Source organism: Gadus macrocephalus, chromosome 11 (assembly GCF_031168955.1).
Source record: "Gadus macrocephalus chromosome 11, ASM3116895v1".
Lineage (NCBI taxonomy): Eukaryota > Metazoa > Chordata > Actinopteri > Gadiformes > Gadidae > Gadus > Gadus macrocephalus.
This window is the reverse complement of record NC_082392.1, coordinates 10353302-10372771: the sequence shown is the minus strand read 5'-3', so window position 1 is coordinate 10372771 and position 19470 is coordinate 10353302. Positions and strand designations below refer to the sequence as shown.

The following is a 19470-nucleotide window of genomic DNA, read 5'->3' as shown; positions in this document are numbered from 1 at the left end:
ATATTCAGTTCGCACGACCAACAGCATTCATTTCTAGCACGAAACATACCAGTAGGCAAACTATGAATAACCACTTTTATCGGTCGATGGTTTCAAGTGTCCTTGTTTGATTCTTAATTTACCCTAGAAGGAACCTGACTGAAGTGGTTGGGGATCTCATCGGATGTGGCGTAGTAATTTCTTTTTTATATGGAAAAGGTTATTAAATGTGAGAAACCCTGATAGGAAAAGGTCACAGATTCAGGAAATCGAAACATATCTGCGTCATGACAATCTACTTAACCTATGATGAAACCTCTGCCGACCGCCCTGGGAATCCCCTTATCCTAAACGTAGCCTACTTCCCTGAAACGGAGGCTTATTTACCACTCACTCTCTGTTGAACTGTTACTGTCACCTGGTATTTCAAACTCAGTGAAGTGGCAATCTCAAACCATAGGATGGCCGTACGCATGGTGAATCAAAGCCTGGTCTTACTGATCGCATTTTGTAAGTATTTTACTGAAAAAATACTGGATTTAAACTTCGTTTACCTAATCCAGGCTGTTTTTTTCTGCACTGCAACTGAAAGAATGGCTTTGGTTTCACTAGGTACTTGCACGGCTGTTTCCCTGGACTCTGAGCGGAGGTGTGAAAATGGAGGAGATTGTGTTTTGACGTGCACCGCAGTGAACAAACCGGGAGTGCAGTACAAGGCTCTGCGTTGGTATAAGGTAGGTGTGTTATTAACACGGTTGCTACATTGTTAACCGTGCGTAACCTCATACAACCTAAAAAAGATATCTGTGATGTATACACAAAAAATAAATAAAAAAGATCAGATCAGCCCTGGGTTTTAGGTTTAAAAATTCAACACAGTCGAGGAGGTCTTATCCAATCCAGTATGTCTAAACCGTGTGCTGCTGACGTGTGGTGCTGCTCCTCCCTATACAGGAAACACCGGAGCGCTTTGACGGCCTGCTGATCCGAGCTCTGCCGAACGGCACCACCAGGCGGTACATCGGGCTGCGGCGAGAGGTGCAGCTGTTGGAGGACCGCTGGAACATCCTCCTGCCCAACGTGAGCTTTGGGGACAGTGGCACCTACCTGTGTCACCTAGCCGCCCCAGTGGGAGAACAAAGCCGAGAAGGACGCCTCAACCTCGCCGTCACAGGTATACACTCGGATATACACTCAGATTCTCCGTCTCTCTGGACTATGCTAGTTTAGTATTTACCAACCCGGGGATCGATACCCCACTCGGCGCGCTACTGCTTAACTACTAACTTCACCGGGACGTTGATATTACAGGCGGATGTTGTATTGGTTCAAACGATGCACAACAAGTTGGGGTCCCAAGGCAATTTCGGAAAAAGTTTGGGAACCACGTATTTTACTACTAGTGTAGTGTAGTGTTTGAATTTCCACAGATTAAGGTATCAAGTTCGAACAAGCAAGACCATTCTCTACAAGCTGTTGCAAGAGGAAGTAAGAGTCAATATAACAGGTCATTGTACTTTCCATCGGTTTCGGTTCCTCCCCTGCATGGGAATTCCCAGGACTTCTTTCGCTGACAGATACAACACAGAGTGAAAGTGAAATGTTTATTGTTCAGGGTTGCTGCGGGCTGTTGATTAAGAACTCAGCATGAATTACTTCTTTGCTGCGTTGTATTTTTTAGTGTTGCATGATTTTTTTCTCTTTTTTAAACGGCTGTTCGTGTTCACAGGCGGTCCTGACGGTCCACCCAGGCTCCAGGTGTTGGTGTTTGTGGTTTTAGCCACAGTGATGCTGGTCGGAGCACTGCTGCTATTCACCTACAGCTATGTAAGTTGATGCTGTGTAAGAACTATGTAATCATACCTGAATGTATTATTTAATCAACCGAGTAGTTGTAATTATTTAGCAGACTATTTTTTTTAATTTACATACAGTGTTATTAAAGAGGTGGGTAGGCATCTGGCCTACCCGGGAGCCATGGAGGACGGATCCCGGGCCCAGTACATTTTGGCTTGGAAAACTAAATTAAAAACGACTCAAATTTGGCAGAAGCGTCTGGTGTGCTAGTGTTCTTTAAATCCAAGACCAAAAGGGTAAAGGGTAATTCCGCTGTAAAATGGATTTGGTATACGTTTTGTATGATAACGTGTTGAAACTTTCGTTTCGGAGCACAAAAAACGCATATAGACGCTTTCTTCAGTTGGCTGTTTTTAGCCGATTCTATCAAAACACTATAAGCTTCTTTGGTAGTATAATAAGGGTCTTAACATATAAAATGAGGGATTGAGAACAGATGTGTACAGATTGTTTATTAAAAAGGACATTTTATACACACAATACCATCAGTAGATCACCCGTCGCGACATTGTTTTTAAGACTTGATAAGTAGATTGGCGAACACAGCTTGCGTGTTGCTGACGGATGTCATAATCTCTGTGTTCGTCAATCTACCTATCGAGTCTTAAAAACAAAATGGCGTCGACGGGTGATCTACTGATGGTATTGTGTGTACAAAATGTCCTTTTTAATAAACAATCTGTAGACTTACAAAGTTCTCAAAGCCTCGTTTTATATGTTAAGACCCTTATTATACTACCAAAGAAGTGTCGGGCTACTTTTAGCCTTTTAAGTGGTTTAAAATAGCGATTTAGTTTTTGCCGTAACCAGTGCCCCCATCGTTCCAAGTTTATTGCGTTTTGATTGAATTGGCTAAAAACAGCCAACTGAAGAAGGCGTCTATATGCGTTTTTTTGTGCTTCAACAACATGTTTCAACTTGTTATCATACAAAACATATCCTAAATCCATTTTACACCGGAATTACCCTTTAATGGTTCAAACCCGATGTCTCTAGTTGAAGATATCTTTCGGCAAGATTCCTAACCCTTCCCAGTTTGTTAACTTATGTATCTAAAAGCAAATTGCAAAGCACTTTAAGTTTCTTTGGAGACATTTATTAAATAGTAGTCTTGATGTACACATGATTGGCTGTTTTCAGTATCGTTGTAAGATTGTAAGAATAAGAGAGGCTGTTGTGGGCCACTACCAGCCATCTCCTTCTTTTAGTGCTACAATCTGAACTCTATAATAATAATAACAATAATAATATAAATAATATATTTTTTATTATTATAATAACATAATAATTATAATAATATCTTCTGTTTGTACCACAGGGCCGTCTAAAGGATCTGCTACGGGAGAGGAGCAAGGTGATAATAAAAAGAGTCAGTTTAGGAGCACACCTTCATCCACTTGACCTGAACGAACTGAAGTCCATCCAGACCTTGGGTCCAAAATGGTCCAGTGTTTCTAAAACAAAACATTTGAATATTTGAGTTTAGTATTTACATTTACATTTACATTTAGGGGATTTAGCAGAAGCTTTTATCCAAAGCGACTTACAATTAGTACATCGGTACAGTACATCGGTACAGTAAGGTATTTGAACTAAGCGTAAAAGACAATACATTCCTCAACATGACATTGACCGAGTTCTGCACTCGCCTCCAACAGTAATGTTTAGACCAAGAAGTTAATTTGTTTGAGGGTGTTGATTTACACTAAATCTAATTTAACTATGAATGTGTTATAACACTCAGACTATTTGATTGGCCTGATGATCTCTGGTGTGTCAGAGAGCTGTGACCCCCCAACTGTGGTAGGTTGCTGATGGCCCCTGTCTGTTCCTGACCTAGAGACGCTAGACTCATAAAATTGCTTTGAATCGCTGTAATTCTCTGAAGTCATCATAAATAGAAATCTGATTTGTGATTGGAAGAAGCCTGTTTCTGGTGATTCTGACTCCTGGGAAGTACCTGTACATTATGTATATTTTTTTATTCTTCATTCAAACACTAACAGTGTCCTTCGGTCAAATGATCAGCTCCTTCTGACCGGCCGTATAGCTAGCAGTTAGCAAACCCACATCCTGAATGACCTGCAAGGTCAACTTCAGTCACGGGACCCTAGTTTCTCTAGGCAAGTTTCGATCTGTCTTGAACAAAGCCTTGATTGACAGCAACGCTGGTAGTTGTGCCTGTTTTGCTACATAGGTCAACCGTATTGTTACTTTATAATATTAATCCTTGCCTATTTCATCGTATGTGTGCATATTAATTGTCTGTATGTTACATGTGTATATGATTGTGCCACTATGACGTCTCACTTGCAAAGCAGGATCCTAACCTCAATGAGAAATCCTGAATAGATTATTAATAAAGGTTCAATAAATACAATTGTGTGTCTCCTCGTGAAATTCAAAGAATACAAAAACAGAGGATGTTTTTACTCTATTCCCTGCATGAATTTCTTGGCTCAACTGATATAAAGTTGATCATTAAAGACTCAAAAGGGAATGTGAAGTTATGTCACATCTGGCACCATCTTGTGAGACAATTACCAACATAAATAGAGGAAACTGCACTTTCATTAGGATTTTGTTGGAAAAAACCTTTAAAGAGCTAGCTGACCCGCTGATTTAAATGGAATTGGAATGGAAAACTATATTTGGCTGAAAAATTTGGGCTGAGAGTTTTAGGTAAGAGGGTGTTATCCCCATTGTTACGACCCACACCAACGTTAAAATACCTTTTGAGTACCGTGTTAAGTTATAAATAAAGCGATTGTGTATAGGAAATACGTCACACACTCTAGCATACTATAGGTGTCCGGGAAGCATGACCCTCAGACAATGGTATTAAATATATCACTGCTCAGACAGAGCGTCACCAAAAAAAACAACAACGAAATAGCAACATTGATTAACAGCTACCTGTTAAAGTGCAAAGGGAGCAGGTTGTGACCTCATGGAAACCAGCGTGATGCAGGGCCGCCCGTACACTCCTTGGCGCGGAGGACGTCTCGCTGAGATATTAAGGTTCCAGAGTCGAGGAGCTAGTGAGAAGTAAGACACTTTCTCTTAAACAGTATAGAAAAAGTGCAAGCACTGATAGTAATGCAGAACATCTATTTTATTCCAAATAAAAGCTGTCGCGTTGGGCCCTAGCGTTCTCGTTCCTGTCATTACTTCATTTTTTATTCAGGACATGGTTCTCATCTCAGAAACTTGTTGGAACCGTGTGGACGTTCGGGGGCTGGGAGGCAGCGCCTTCGGCCAGGCCGGGCCCCATCTGATCGTGGAGGGCTTTGCCCGGGCTGGTGGTCGCCCGGCGCATGCTGCCGTTGGACGGGCCCAGCAGGCACCACAGCAGGGGCAGCGCCTTCTGCTCCACCAGCTGGGGCCGGCGGGGGCAAAGCTCCGTCACCAGCTCTGGAAGGGTGATGAGAGGGAGGGAGAGGGGGAGGAGAGGAGACAGAGTAAGAGAAGGAGGAGGAAACCAAGGAAGATACAAAGAAGGGGAGACAGGAAGAGACAGAGGAGAGGAGACAGAGGAACATATTCATGGAAATAACTCAAATATTATAACATTATATCCACAAATGATTTTCAAATGTTTTAGCTCATATATGTATTGACTTCCATCCTTCTGCTGGCCGTCCCTAGGGCCCTGGGGGGGGCCCTAGGGAATTATTATTTTTTGATACAACCACCACTGGACTTCCCTCGGTTCTTAGAGGAGGGGGGCTAAGGCCCCCCAAGAACCAGAGAGAAGGTGGCCCTTTTTCTGGCTGGCAGCTGATCAGGAGCCTGGATTGATGACTGAAAACAAAATGAATAAGAAAAATCCTTACAAAAACAATAGGGTTCCAACCCGTTGGCTTGGCCCCCTAATAAGTCTATCATCTGTGACACAGCAACGACATCATCATATACTTTTTAAAGTGTACAGTTGAAGTTACGAAATTAACAATAGGGATAATTTAAAAACCTAAGAAATTATATATAGACGAGTATGTAGGCCTAATAGTATAATAGTAATTAGGGATACGTCTATACAAATAATTGAGAGTTCAAATCGAGCCCCAAAATAGATGTGATGGTGTCTTGCGGTTTGAAATGTTTGGTTTTTGGTCCTATACTGCCACCTGCTGCCAAACCCATAACCTTGTAATGCCTACAAGATCATGTATTAACTGTCTCAATAACATTAAGTGTCTCGAGCACTCAAATAAAATACACTGGCTACTGAATCCAGCACAGCAATAACATCACTGTATTTATCCCGAGGGATAAAAAAAAAGTATATATATATATATGCAAAAGAGTATACCAGAGAGGGATAATAACTAGATTATAGGTCATCATATAGGCTGCACCATATGGTTCTGCCATTGCACACTTAGTGGCGAATTTAAATATTGGCGTGCCTCTCAGGATCTGCACGGAGCTCCTGGACCAGATTGTGGCATACCCCCTGTTCTTGTCTCTATTCATTGATGGGGTGCACCCAAACCCTTCGTCTTCTCCTTGGCCGCCTACAGCGCAGGAGAAGAAGGGCAGCCCCCCTCTGTCTGGCAACAGTTATTTATTCTGTTGAAATAAAAAAAAAACTCAATAAAATGTAGGCTAAAAGAGCTTGCTCAATTAAAATAGATAACTACTGGCTGCATACATGCAAATGTGTGGCTATGTTAAGGCTATATAGATGGATAGATAGATAGATAGATAGATAGATAGATAGATAGATAGATAGATAGATAGATAGATAGATAGATAGATAGATAGATAGATAGATAGATAGATAGATAGATAGATAGATAGATAGATAGATAGATAGATAGATAGATAGATAGATAGATAGATAGATAGATAGATAGATAGATACTGTATTGGTCCCAATGGGATCAATAAAGCCATCCAGGAGCTCAATACAATAAATACACACAATAACAATTGGCCTTCAAAGGTGACTGCACTATATACTAAAAAGGTTTAATAGAAGGTCCTGCAGTTATTGAGATTGTTGATGCAGTAGATGAATAATGGCAAAATATAAAATAAATAAGAAATGACAGTAAATAAAACGATAAAGTGCCCTACATACTAAGTTGATCTGATGCTTGAAAAACTACTTTCACTTTGCAGATTGATTATACATTTTTCAAATTATTCAGCCAAAAATATGGAAAATAAATAAACTAGGCTACAATAGGATACTCACCCATTGCGTTTCGTCTCTTTGCTGCGGTTGATTGACAGGTGACTTCCTGATTTTATACTGCAGCGCGGCCGTCGCGCCGCCTCCTGTTGGTGCTAGGGGCGTGCTTTTGACGCGAGTAAAATGCGCGCCGCGCCGCTGCGGCGCCGGTGTGTGGAGGCCTTTAATCAATGAGACCATTTCCACCGGGCGCGCCGCGGAACGTTTCAGCAGCGTCCCAGGAGCGGCGTGCCGCGCCGCGGCGCTATCTTTCCGTCCAATTCTATTTTTTGCCGCGAGCCGCTGCTAAACCGCGTCAATTTCGACAGAGCAGGTCGAGCCGGGCAGGAAGTGAAAAGTAAAAGCCATAGAGCATCCGGTCAATTTTCAAAATAAAACACAATACTCAGCTCATGTAACTTCACATCAACATTATTAGGTCATGACCGGTGGCACCAGGTCAGCAGTCAATCAATCAAAGGGTCTCAGAGGGTCGGCAACATGGACGACGAGAGATTCATTGTCGAAGTTCAGCAACATGAAGTCATTTATGTACCAAATCATCCTTTTTATAAGGAAAATGTCAGAAAGGACAAAGCGTGGCATTTAATTGCAATAGTTTTGGGAGTGGAAGGTGAGTACATTAGGTTTAGGATTATCGCGTGATCTCGTGATCTCGCGATCTCGCGTGAATGCGGCTGGCCCGCAAGGCAGCGCTACGCTGCCGTTACGCGCCCGGTAGGAATGGACGCAGGGCAGAGGACGCAGCCGTTCCGCAGCGCAGCCGTTCCGCGGCGCGTATGCGTCCGGTGGAATCCCGGTGTTATGCTCGAAACCAAACCTGGTTGGGAGCAGTTTTTCGGCTTAAGGTGCGGACACACCAAAAGCGTATCCCGCGTACCATGTACGCGCGTAACGCAGCTAAAATGTTGCTTGACCATTTTGTGTCAAAAATTGTCCTACATACGCAGCTACGCGCCTGTGGCTGCGCTGGATTTAGGAGTCCGAGGAAGGAAACCCAAACGCTGCCGTGTCTGGGTGCATGATAGAGCTTGAATCGGGTTAGATTAAATAATCTCGGATATAAATAACAATAATCGGGTTAAATAACTTCACATGGTGTGTCTGGTGTGTTTCCAGCATTCGTAGTGTTGATCGGCAGAGAAATAGTCTGCCAAGACGTTGAGGTTGCTTAGCAACCAGAGACTCTGTCCATGCAAGTGAACGGAGCGTTCTATCAACTATCAAACCAAACATCCTTCACATTCACCGAGTGAACATTATGAAAGTAAAATGCACATTTCTCGCTAAAAATGTTTCCATAAATGCATTTAATGGCGTAACTATGTTACTATTTCCACCTAGAATAAAGAAAGATGTCGGCCGTATGCTTCTGTGCAAGGGTCACTACTCTCTGCCAGTGACGTCGGGTCAAGCTCCACGCTGATTGGCTATTGCGGCTAAGTATCACGCGTATGAGCGTAAAAAGTAAAAAAAAAATAACTCCTCGCGTACGCGCGTATATGTACGCGCGTATATATACGCGCCTCATACGCCCCTAACGCGAGTAAAATGTTGCTTGGTACGCATGATGCGTGTACGCACCTCATACGCGCGTAAACCAATGCTTCCCTATGGAAAAATTGCCGATTTTATACGCGTGGTACGCGGGTAACGCGTTTGGTGTGGCCGTACCTTTAGTCTAGCCGGAGATCGGCTACTTAAATCGGCGTGCGCAGCTTCCTAGCCCCTCCTCTGATAATGGCGTCACCATTTGTGGGTGTTCCCGTGGACCTCGGCGCACTTCTCGTACAGGCATCTCTACGGAGACAGAGGCCGTTTCTCAATTCGCGTACTTGTGCGTGCTCGTGTGCTCGTGGACTCGTGAAACGTCATCAGTCGTTGCCAGAGCCGGATTAACCCAAAGGCAAACTAGGGCTGTTTCCCAATGTCAAGGAAGCATGCTCAACGGCCGCCCTTTTAAGGACGCTACGTCATAGAACGCCGACAAGCACTGTTCCAATGTTGAGGACACTCGAAAGCCGCGCCATTTTTGCGTCCTTTGTTTTTGAGAATTCCGAGATTTTTCAAGGATGCATCGCTGCATCCTAGACGAGCCAAAACTACCCACAATCCTCTGCGTTCACTGGGCGGGTTCTTGAAAATGACAGAGCAGTACACGTTCAAACGAAGTGAAGTTATATTAGTTTTCAGAAATATTTTGTGCCGTATTGCTTTTTATAGATTCATCATGTTAATGCAAATAATCAAACCTATGCCACTTTTCAAACGTTTTTGCAACTTAATGATACGTTGCTATATTTTGCATGGACGTAGCTGGTGTTAAACACCACTGTCACCAATGTCAATTTACTCGCTCACAAGATTACATTATTTATGTATACCTATTTATGTTTGTGTTGAATCGTTTTTTTTAGGGTCAGCCCAGCAAACGGAGGCTTTTGTGCGCCTTAGGGTGGCGCACAAACATTTGTTTACCGGTGGAAGGGATAGTGCCACTATCCAATGTTGTAAAATTAATGCACAACCGATCATTTGCAATGTTTGTAATTTTTAATGAACGTATATAATTGTATTTTATATGATACGTATGTGTTCAAAGCACTGGTAGATTGTAGGCATATATGAATGAATGAATCAGATCAGTTAAATAATATATCCAAATAAATACACGTTTATCATCTCTTTCTTTGTCTTTTTCCCCCTGCATAATAGTAATCAACCGTACTGTAAATGTGATGCATGAATTAAGTTCTCAGACAATTTCACTTAGTTTTATAAAAATTGAATGGATTTTCCTTTTAATAAAGACAATTCGATCAACCACAACAAAGCTTTTGTGACTTCCCCAAAGAGGCTCCATGCGAAGGAGACATGACCGCATTCATAACAGACAAAAGTCAAATAAATATCGATCAGCTTGATTGCTGCCATGTTTTATTCATAAGCGCACATGTGTTTACAAGCGGACACGCAGTATTAAAAAGCGGAAGCGGAAGCGCTTCCACACTACCAAGTCAGAGCTCGTTCCCAAAGTCCGACGTTACAAACGCTAGGAAGCACTCGAGCTAGCACTCTAGTCTCATCTCCATAGGACGCGACTAGCAAGGACGCGTCCTAGCAAGGCTGCAGCCTTCACTTTGGGAAACAGCCTAGGCACGTGCCTAGGGCCTGATTGGCGGCGGGGGGGGGGGGGCCCAGACAGAAGTAAAAAAAATGAAATAGCCAATACAAATGTCCTACCTACTATTTATTTCAGTGATAATATATCAAAATATATTAATTAACTAAAAATAGTGACGTTGTTTATCTTAACGTTACGTCACATTAACGCCAATCAGTTAAGTCCGAGGGGAGGTCAGCGGGTCAAGACTAAGCGGAACAATAAAGCTAGCAGGCAGGTCGTTTCTTGAGTAGGCTAACATTCAAGATGCTTTCGGGTGCGGCAAAACGTAAAAAGAAAAAAATGAAGAGGAACAAAAGAAGAAACAGCGGGGGGCTTTACAGAAGTTTCTGTCGGGCAGCCGTCCGACAGCTGTGAACCTGCTCGTGTCAGCAGAGCCAGAGGCCGAGCCAGGCCCGCAGCCAGAGGCCGAGCCAGGCCCGCAGCCAGGACCGGAGCGAGGCCCGGAGCCAGGCCCGGAGACGCGGCGGAAGACGCTGTGGCGCCGTCAACATCAGCGCCGTCACAGAATGACAAAATGATGGAAGAACAGCAGCCGGACAGAAAAAGTGAGCCCAATATCATTTTGACGGAGCCTCTAGACCCGGTAAGAGTATTGGCAAGCTATCCATCTGATCCTGCAAAGTGGGACCAAATTGACGACAGGATGCGTGAGTACTTTGCACGAAACCATCCCTGTCAAAATATTGGAGATTTCTCTGCATCAAAGAGGAAATATGGAGACATTAACCGAAGCTTAACTAAGGAACATTTCTTTAGAAAAAAGATAAATGGAGAAACCCTGTCAAGAAAATGGTTAGTGTACTCACCGTCTACTGGTAATGTATTCTGTTACTGCTGCAAGTTGTTCAGTATAAGAGACAATCAATTTGTCACGGGATTTAATGACTGGAAAAACTGTGCTAATCGCTTGCATGAACATGAGAATTGTATGGATCATCGCACTGCTGTGCTAAGTCTATCATCACTTGGAAATAAAAATGCACGCATAGATTCAAACATAGTACAGCAACAGGAGTCTCCCACAATGGGAACTTTTTGGGATGCTTGGAGTTAATTAGTCGCTTTGATCCACTACTGTCAGAACATCTAGCCAGATACGGAAACAAGGGCAGGGGAAATACCAGTTACCTGTCCTCTACAGTTTGTGATGAGTTCATTCAGCTGATGGCTGAGAAGGTTCTGCGTGCCATTGTAAAAGAAGTTAAAGATGGCAAGTATTTCTCCATCATTGTGGACTCAACACCTGATGTCACACATGTTGATCAGCTCGCTTTGATAATTCGCTATGTCCTGAAGAAAAGTGGGGAGCCTGTCGAGAGATTTTTGGAGTTCATACCACTACATGGTCATACTGCAGAGCACATGGAGGAAACACTCAAATCTGAGTTAAAAGAACTGGACATTAATTTGATGGACTGTCGTGGGCAGAGCTACGACAATGCAAGTAATATGGCAGGGAAATATTCTGGACTGCAGGCAAGAATAAAAAATATAAATCCTAATGCTGACTTCGTACCATGTTCTGCACATTCTCTTAATTTAGTTGGTGCATGTGCAGCAGAATGTTGCCTAGAAGCAGTTTCCTTTTTTGGCTTCATTCAAAATCTTTACAATTTTTTCTCAGCTTCAACTTCGCGGTGGGAGATTTTAACAGCTAACGCTAACAGCTAACACAGCTAACGCTATGTAAAATGTGAATTAACTTTTATTAGTAACTTTGGTAAGTGTTAGGGTTAGGTTAGGTTATCGATGGAGGGGGGCCCAAAAAATACAGTCTGCCTAGTGTAGTCCATTTATTTAATCCGGCTCTGGTCGTTGCCCGAGCACTGTTCCAATTCGAAACGAGCGAGTAGGCCTACTGTCGTAAAACCCGTAAAGGCTCGATTCCACCGGAGGCGTACGCGCCGCGGGACGGCTGCGCCGCGGTCACCGCTGCTGATCGCTTCCACTATAATCAATGAGACCATTTCCACCGGGCGCGCCGCGGAACGTTTCAGCAGCGTCCCAGGAGCGGCGTGCCGCGCCGCGGCGCTATCTTTCCGTCCAATTCTATTTTTGCCGCGAGCCGCTGCTAAACCGCGTCAATTTCGACAGAGCAGGTCGAGCCGGGCAGGAAGTGAAAAGTAAAAGCCATAGAGCATCCGGTCAATTTTCAAAATAAAACACAATACTCGGCTCATGTAACTTCACATCAACATTATTACGTCATGACCGGTGGGTCTCAGAGGGTCGGCAACATGGACGACGAGAGACTCATTGTCGAAGTTCAGCAACATGAAGTCATTTATGTACCAAATCATCCTTTTTATAAGGAAAATGTCAGAAAGGACAAAGCGTGGCATTTAATTGCAATAGTTTTGGGAGTGGAAGGTGAGTACATTAGGTTTAGGATTATCGCGTGATCTCGTGATCTCGCGTGAATACGACTGGCTCGCAAGGCAGCGCTACGCTGCCGTTACGCGCCCGGTAGGAATGGACGCAGGGCAGAGGACGCGGCCGTTCCGCGGCGCGTACGCGTCCGGTGGGATCCCGGTGTAATAAGAAAAATAAAAAGCACCGCACATGTAGCTCGACTCGACACGACTCGACACGGTAGCAGCACGGGTGCTTTTCCACCGCAAATAGTACCTCCTGGACGTGGGCGGGGTCGGCTGCGCGAAAGGGCCGTGACGTATTTGTGTACGCGACGCAAACAACACATACGCAACCCACACATGGACAGAACCCACATAACAACAATGGAGGACATCGATCACATTACTATTATTAGCTGGCATGTTGAAGAAGTTGGAGAAGTGGAACATGTTGGCTGCGGCGCTGCTATGGATGTTACCAGCATGGTTGCCATGTCGCTCTCGTGACTTCGTCACACTCTCTGGCCAATCAGTCGCCGGCCGTCTGCCGACGTCACCTTTTAGCATCGGCTCAGCTCGCTTGGAACCTAGAGCGAGTAGGTACTAGAAAAAGCAGCCACTTCAGGTACCAGATACCATGGTACCGCGGTGGAAACGCAAAAAATGCGAGCTGAGTCGAGTCGTGTCGAGTCGTGTCGAGCTGGTACCATGCAGTGGAAAAGCGGCAAGTGTTCTTGATGCGTGCTCGATCTCGCCGTTTTACCGAGCATGCATCGGAGGTGGCTCGTGTGTGCTTGCAATCGCTATAAATCCCAGGATGCATTTCGCACTCGCAGCAGTACGATGGCGGACAATATGGAGAAGACGCACAACTGTAGCTTAAGTTACTGTTAACTTATATATATATTTATATAATATATAATATAAATATATATATATAAAGTCGTGTGTGTATAGCTTATACACATGACAGGACACGCATATCTTTTCAATTTTTATTCATTCAGAATATTTACATACTATTTGAAAATGAAAGAGGCTGGGATTTTGTTTTATATCATTTGTTTATATTGTTCAGTAGTATATGCCTAAATGAGGCCGTAGCACAGTTAACGGACGAGCAGAGGTGGTGACGTCATCGAGTCCGCTGCTGTTCCAATTGCAGGTAGGCCTACGTACTCGCGTGCTCGCAAGTCTGTGCTTGAAGTACGGACTTGCCAAGTACGTGCTTGCAAGTCATCGAGTCCGTAGTACGCGTGCTAGGAATTGAGAAACGGCCAGAGGGTTTTACGGGACAGAACCGATCCCTTGGCATTGTCTGACGATATTCAGATTTCAGACTTTATTGTCATTGTGCAAACAACGAAATTGGGGTTCTTCATGAGAGATACAGATTCTCATCAGAGGGTGTTCGTTATTTGATCGTCCTTTTGGACCTTATGTAGACAATGCTTACTGTTGCGCATTGTGTCTCCGTGACAGAGTGCTAGAGTGGAGGTAGCGCGTCAGTCCTGAATTTCTGCGCGGGGAGTTCGACTCCCAAGTGACGCGAATTTATGTGAAGCTTAAAAAGTCCCAATTCTCATGCATATGGAATACTTATTCACTAAAGCTTATGGAATTATATTTTTGTGCTTATTTCGAACTTGAACCCATATTTTCAAGGCCGTGCTGGCACCACATCTATGGGGGTAAAATGCATGATGATAGACCGGCGAATTTGAACCCCGGTCGCTGGCGTTCGGGTCTACTAATCCACTACACTACAGCCGCTACCTCTCAGCGGTTGATAACATGCGATACATATCTTACATAGGGTGTATTTAAAGTGAATTCCCTAAATGATAGAATAAGGCAGGATGGACGTTGCTTATGCATTTTTAAATCATCATCATTCTATTTGGATTAATGGAGAACAATTCTGCATTTGGCATAGTTATTTTATAGACAATATGCAGAATCTTTTCACTTATACGCATATAGACTGCTTGATCTATCGTAAAGGTGAGAAAATGACGCAAAAAAAAAAGCGGAAAACCTGGTTCAACTAATTGAATCTAAAGTGAGCTTCGTGGTACCATTTAACTCTGATTGCGAGTTGCGGCTCTGTCGAGCCAGGTTTTCCCAAGAAAGCCTGGGTATGTTCAGCGAGGTTCGTGGTATACCCCCCCAGCCTTCTTGAATTATGTCTCGGAATTTTGCACGGTCACCACTGAGTTCAACCGAGATGGCGAGTTCGCCGTCCGAGGAAAAGGGGCGTGTTCGTGCGTGTCGCTAGGCAACGCCCTCGGACCTCCTAGACGGACGGATAATAAAACGCAGCATTAGCCCCGGATAATTCAGAAACCTAGAAACGCCCCTGGCGACGTCAACATCTTTGGCGGACTATTTCCCTGCAGATCAACACTACGAATGCTGGTAACAAATAAATTGTAAGAAGACGCACCTTGTGAGGTTACACAATCTTCCAGTAACGGTTATGGAGCGTGCACCTGACAACATTAGACAAGACTTTACAAGCATCCAACTTTCGCCAGTAGATGGCATCGGTGTACCATTAACAAACTTAAAACGTAAATTTGTGTTGGCAGGGGATTCATACACGAAACAGAACGCTCATCGAGTATTCTGACAATTGTTCTTGCAATTGGATCAAAACAAATGGAGAATTATTTTTTTTATGCTTATCGAGAACCTCAGCCGGCATTGTAGAAAAGAGATACAGCACTGCAACATTCATTTTTTAAAATAAATTATTTCGAGCAGCTCTTTTGTGTGTTGTATACTGTGTACTGATTAGTTCATATTTTTGTCCATAACCGAATGTATACAGTACTATTTTTAGGTATTCAGAGTATCTGTTGATATACCCCAATTGTGCAGAATAGGTGCCCCGCAACATGCGGTCTGGCGAGCCGAAAATTTACATAAGCAGTTATATATATGTTGCACCAAGTTGTCGTGGCCGAGTGGTTAAGGCGATGGACTAGAAATCCATTGGGATCTTCCCGCGCAGGTTCGAATCCTGCCGACAACGTATTCCCTTTTGGCGTTCACACATTTAATTTATTTCGCTGATAACTCACGAAATAACTTTGATTCATAATGAGGTAATATATGCAACCAAATACATTATGCAGCCTCGTGTTGTACCCAATAGTTCGGATTACGCCACAGAAACCGTGTATATGTTTTTCAATCCACTTTGTTTCTTAGCAACAGGCGTCCAGTAGGCTGTTAGCAAGCTAGCCCAGAACACAGTCTTCGCTCAGTATGGATGACGACCTAGACGAACTGCTTGATGAAGTTGAAAAAAAGTTTTTCCGCAACGATTCAACACGATCTGAAACGCGGACCGATTCAAGCAACACTCCAAAATACCCGAGAGAAAATGATAATAAACAGAGGTAGGCCTGCTACTTTGGATAGCAATCATGCTAACAATGTTAGCTTACTGACGTGAACGTGGTAGACGCACACCTTCCGTCACGGTTTAAAATGGCAAGCTTTGCAGTGTTGAATAATAATGACACACTTCCTTGACTTGTTTTGCGCATATTTTGTTTAATTGAAATTAAGTACAAGAATGCTGGCTTGTTTGCCCCAGCAACAGGATAAGCCTAGGATATGTCCATATTGCATCCTTTCTAAACACTTGGCCTGTCAACAAACCAGTGCTCCAGAAGACATCGATGCCCTCCTGGAAGAGTTATTAGATGATGGTTCGACGCGTGTACAGGTGATTCCATATTGGTTTTATTGGGCATGCATACTGTAGTATAGTGGACCATCTTTAGCCAATAGACTATTAATCACATTTTGTGGAAAGTAAGTTCTTACAAATATAGTATGCCTACTCAAAGAGATGAGATAGGCCCCGTTTGTAAAACATGTGTGATAAATTGCCTTTTTTCCAAACTGACCAGATCCCCAAAGGAAGCAAGGTAGAAGGGAAATCCTTGACTCAATCAGAAGACAAAAAGTAAGTAGGCTTGAATTAACGGGAGATTAGAAGCATACATACAGAGGTCCAAGGGAAGGTGTAGGGGATTATTCTATAATTAGTAAGGGATGAAACCTAATGGTATAATTATATTCACAACAATAGTTTACTAAAAAAAAATAGAAAAATTGTGCTTTTTATTTGACATGCAGATGCCGTCCTGTTTTCCTCGGTGGAACCTCGATCCCGTATGGAGTTGGAACTTTGTTGTCACAGAGGTGCTTGAATTAGCTTTTTGTTTGATATATTTTGTACTCTTCTCCTACTTTGTTACCTGTGTTAGAGGACCGGAGATGTAGGTTTCATTAGACAACAAACGCTTTACACTATAAGGAAAACATTATAAGGCAATAATTATTACTATTAACAGTTAACCTCTGACCCTGGCCAACAGGTCGTGTGACCAGTTGAGGTGTACATCCTGTGACTTCCGGATCCTGACGTTTGAAGACCAGGAATGGGACTCCGCCTGTGACTATCTATTCCTCAGGTGAGGACAGCAGTGATGTAAGAGTTGTTCCCTAGGGCTGGCCCAAATACATCATTTGAAGAATTGAATATTCGTCATATATTTTAAAAAATATAAGACGAAAGGCGAAATAAAATTAGAAAATAATATGCACACATTCATATGAGCAGATTGCTCTACAGTGTTATTTTAATAACCCAACTACAATATCACGTAAGATTGTTGCACGGAAGCCAGTGGCTTTCGGATCAACTGTTTCGGCAGAGCTTCAATGTAGCCTAAACAATAGCAAATAATACAACAATAAGGTGGTTTGAAAAGTTTGCAAAATTGTGATTAAATTGCATGGCAGGACTAGCACTATTTCACCCGAAGAGAAATCTCAGGGGCACTATTGTGGGTAATGGCTCACCATAAAAGAAAAATCATTGCTACGTCTTCTATTCATGTTTTATCAAATTACCATCCCGTTATTATATGTAGGTAGAGCTTTGGGTTTCGTTTGAACTCCTTTAAAGATTGAAATAGTTGCTGAATGAGTTCATTATCAAAACCCTTCTAAAAGCATCAAACCTAATAGCCGAATCTAAAACCCAAGAAGGGTAATTTGGTCATCATGTTTGGCCAATGTGATGATGGCTGCACTAAGCTCTAAAGATACATGTCTCGTGGCTGTTTGATTTTTTTTTTGATGTTATCCCTAGGATAGCACTCGGATATTCAGATTTTTTTTTTAAATAACCATGTAGATTTTCAAATTATGAGAAAAGAATAACAGACATAACATTGACCACTTGCCTATTTCGCTTTTTAAAGCCTTCCGAAAAATCGGATTGATTCGTTTAAGAGACATTTAATATACTTGGGTCGGAACCCACACAAAGATATCCGCCATGATGATTATAGTTTGACGTTGAATATTTCCTTTTATGCTTCCTAATCTGAACAGCTCATTGAGAGACGATTTATTTCAGATTAGTGTTGTTTACACATTGTAAAATGTTTCTAACCCTTGATATTAGGGAAAAAATGTGTTCAGTATCAACATCAGCGATCTAATAGTGTGAAATATTGTCCAATGTCCAGTCTTGACACCAAGACTAAACTATTTCAAACTATTTAGTTTTGAAAGAGAATATCGTCAAACTAAAATTACACCGGTGCGCTTCTATCTAAACCTTAATTAACCTTTTTAAAAGAAAGAAAGAAAAAAAACGGTGAAGGTTCCTGCAGATTAACCTGGAAGTGTGTGTGTGTGTGTGTGTGTGTGTTCTCCAGGAACAATATGCCAGATGGGGAGAGACTGCGAGCAAAGCTGAGGAGGAGCAAAGGGAAACGGGCCTACGCTTGCCAGTGCAGCTGGTTCTCTGCTCGAGACCTGGCCGACCTCGGCCAGCAGCCTCAGCTCAGATGGGTGTGTGGTAAACATCCAGCATGAAAGGGGTTGAGAGCCACCCAAATGGAGAATTTGAGGCCTATTCCGTAGTTGCATTCAGCCCTGTCCCTTTTGGTTTAGATATATCTGGCAATTCTTGGAAGGTTCTTGGTCATTCAGTGTTTTGAGATCCAGTCCGTGATGGAATGGTTTCCACGTTTCCCTGATTCAAAACTCTCCTGTTTCCATTCACGTCCAGCTAATCGATTCCATAATTCTGTGTTGCAACTGTAGCATAAACTTCAAATATTTGGATACCTATATGAAAAGCTCACCCCCATTGCACACTATTGACAAGCTCCCTGTTTATCTGCTGCCGTTTACTTTGTCCCGGGACTACAGGTGATGGTTCAATTCACTTAATGCAATTGCATTGTGAGTAAATTGCTGTATGATTGGGGATTACATTTGAATAACGGTGAGTCGTGGACAGACAATGTATTCTGTCAGAGGGCTCTGTTCCCTGCTTCCATATACCCCAAAGTGTGTAGTTCACTGCTTGGCCACTAAGTGGGTTATGAGTCTAGGGATATTCAATAAGGGAAGGAACCAACAGAGCTAAATATGGCTGCACCTAGATTATAGAATCTTCTAAGGGATAAGGATGGTAGAAACTGGAATCTTCTGGTCTCGGAGTAAAGTATCTATCCTTGAGCACTATCCCTGGTGGTAGTCAATGGGCCCTTTTAGCCGATAACATATCAGGAAGTTATGGGAATATTGTCCCAAAGAGAGCTGTATATATATTTACTATTTTTATTAAATCTTATACAATTTGTGATTATTTCTTATCCGTCTTATTTGTACATAGTTCAAGGATCATGTATTTAACAATGAAAGCATTAAAAAATGTCTTGTTTTGAAAAGATGAGTCACAGTACAGCCCGTCTGTTCCAGTAGATCAGAAACGACTGAACTATCTGATTGAGGGTGGGAGGAGGTCGTACGTGTTTTATGGATCTAAGAGGTCACACAGTTGAACA

The 19470-nt window shown here is 42.9% G+C and overlaps 2 protein-coding genes and 1 non-coding gene across 3 annotated transcripts; all 3 read left to right on the top strand.

The window, feature by feature from the left end:
- The first annotated feature begins 333 nt into the window (after window positions 1-333).
- Window positions 334-4216, top strand: cd83 (CD83 molecule). Its single transcript, XM_060065126.1, has 5 exons — window positions 334-489; window positions 592-713; window positions 934-1153; window positions 1709-1806; window positions 3155-4216. The coding sequence occupies exons 1-5, from the start codon at window positions 441-443 to the stop codon at window positions 3314-3316; spliced, it is 651 nt and encodes a 216-aa protein (XP_059921109.1). The 5' UTR covers window positions 334-440; the 3' UTR covers window positions 3317-4216.
- An 11319-nt stretch (window positions 4217-15535) lies between these two features.
- trnas-aga (transfer RNA serine (anticodon AGA)) lies at window positions 15536-15617 on the top strand. Its single transcript has one exon. It is a non-coding gene; the product is annotated as a tRNA-Ser (tRNA).
- A 173-nt stretch (window positions 15618-15790) lies between these two features.
- cfap418 (cilia and flagella associated protein 418) lies at window positions 15791-19353 on the top strand. The gene is made up of 6 exons (XM_060064854.1): window positions 15791-15987; window positions 16256-16319; window positions 16468-16562; window positions 16736-16801; window positions 16978-17073; window positions 18331-19353. Exons 1-6 carry the CDS (start codon window positions 15854-15856, stop codon window positions 18488-18490), a joined length of 615 nt encoding a protein of 204 aa, XP_059920837.1. The 5' UTR covers window positions 15791-15853; the 3' UTR covers window positions 18491-19353.
- The last annotated feature ends 117 nt before the right edge of the window (window positions 19354-19470 follow it).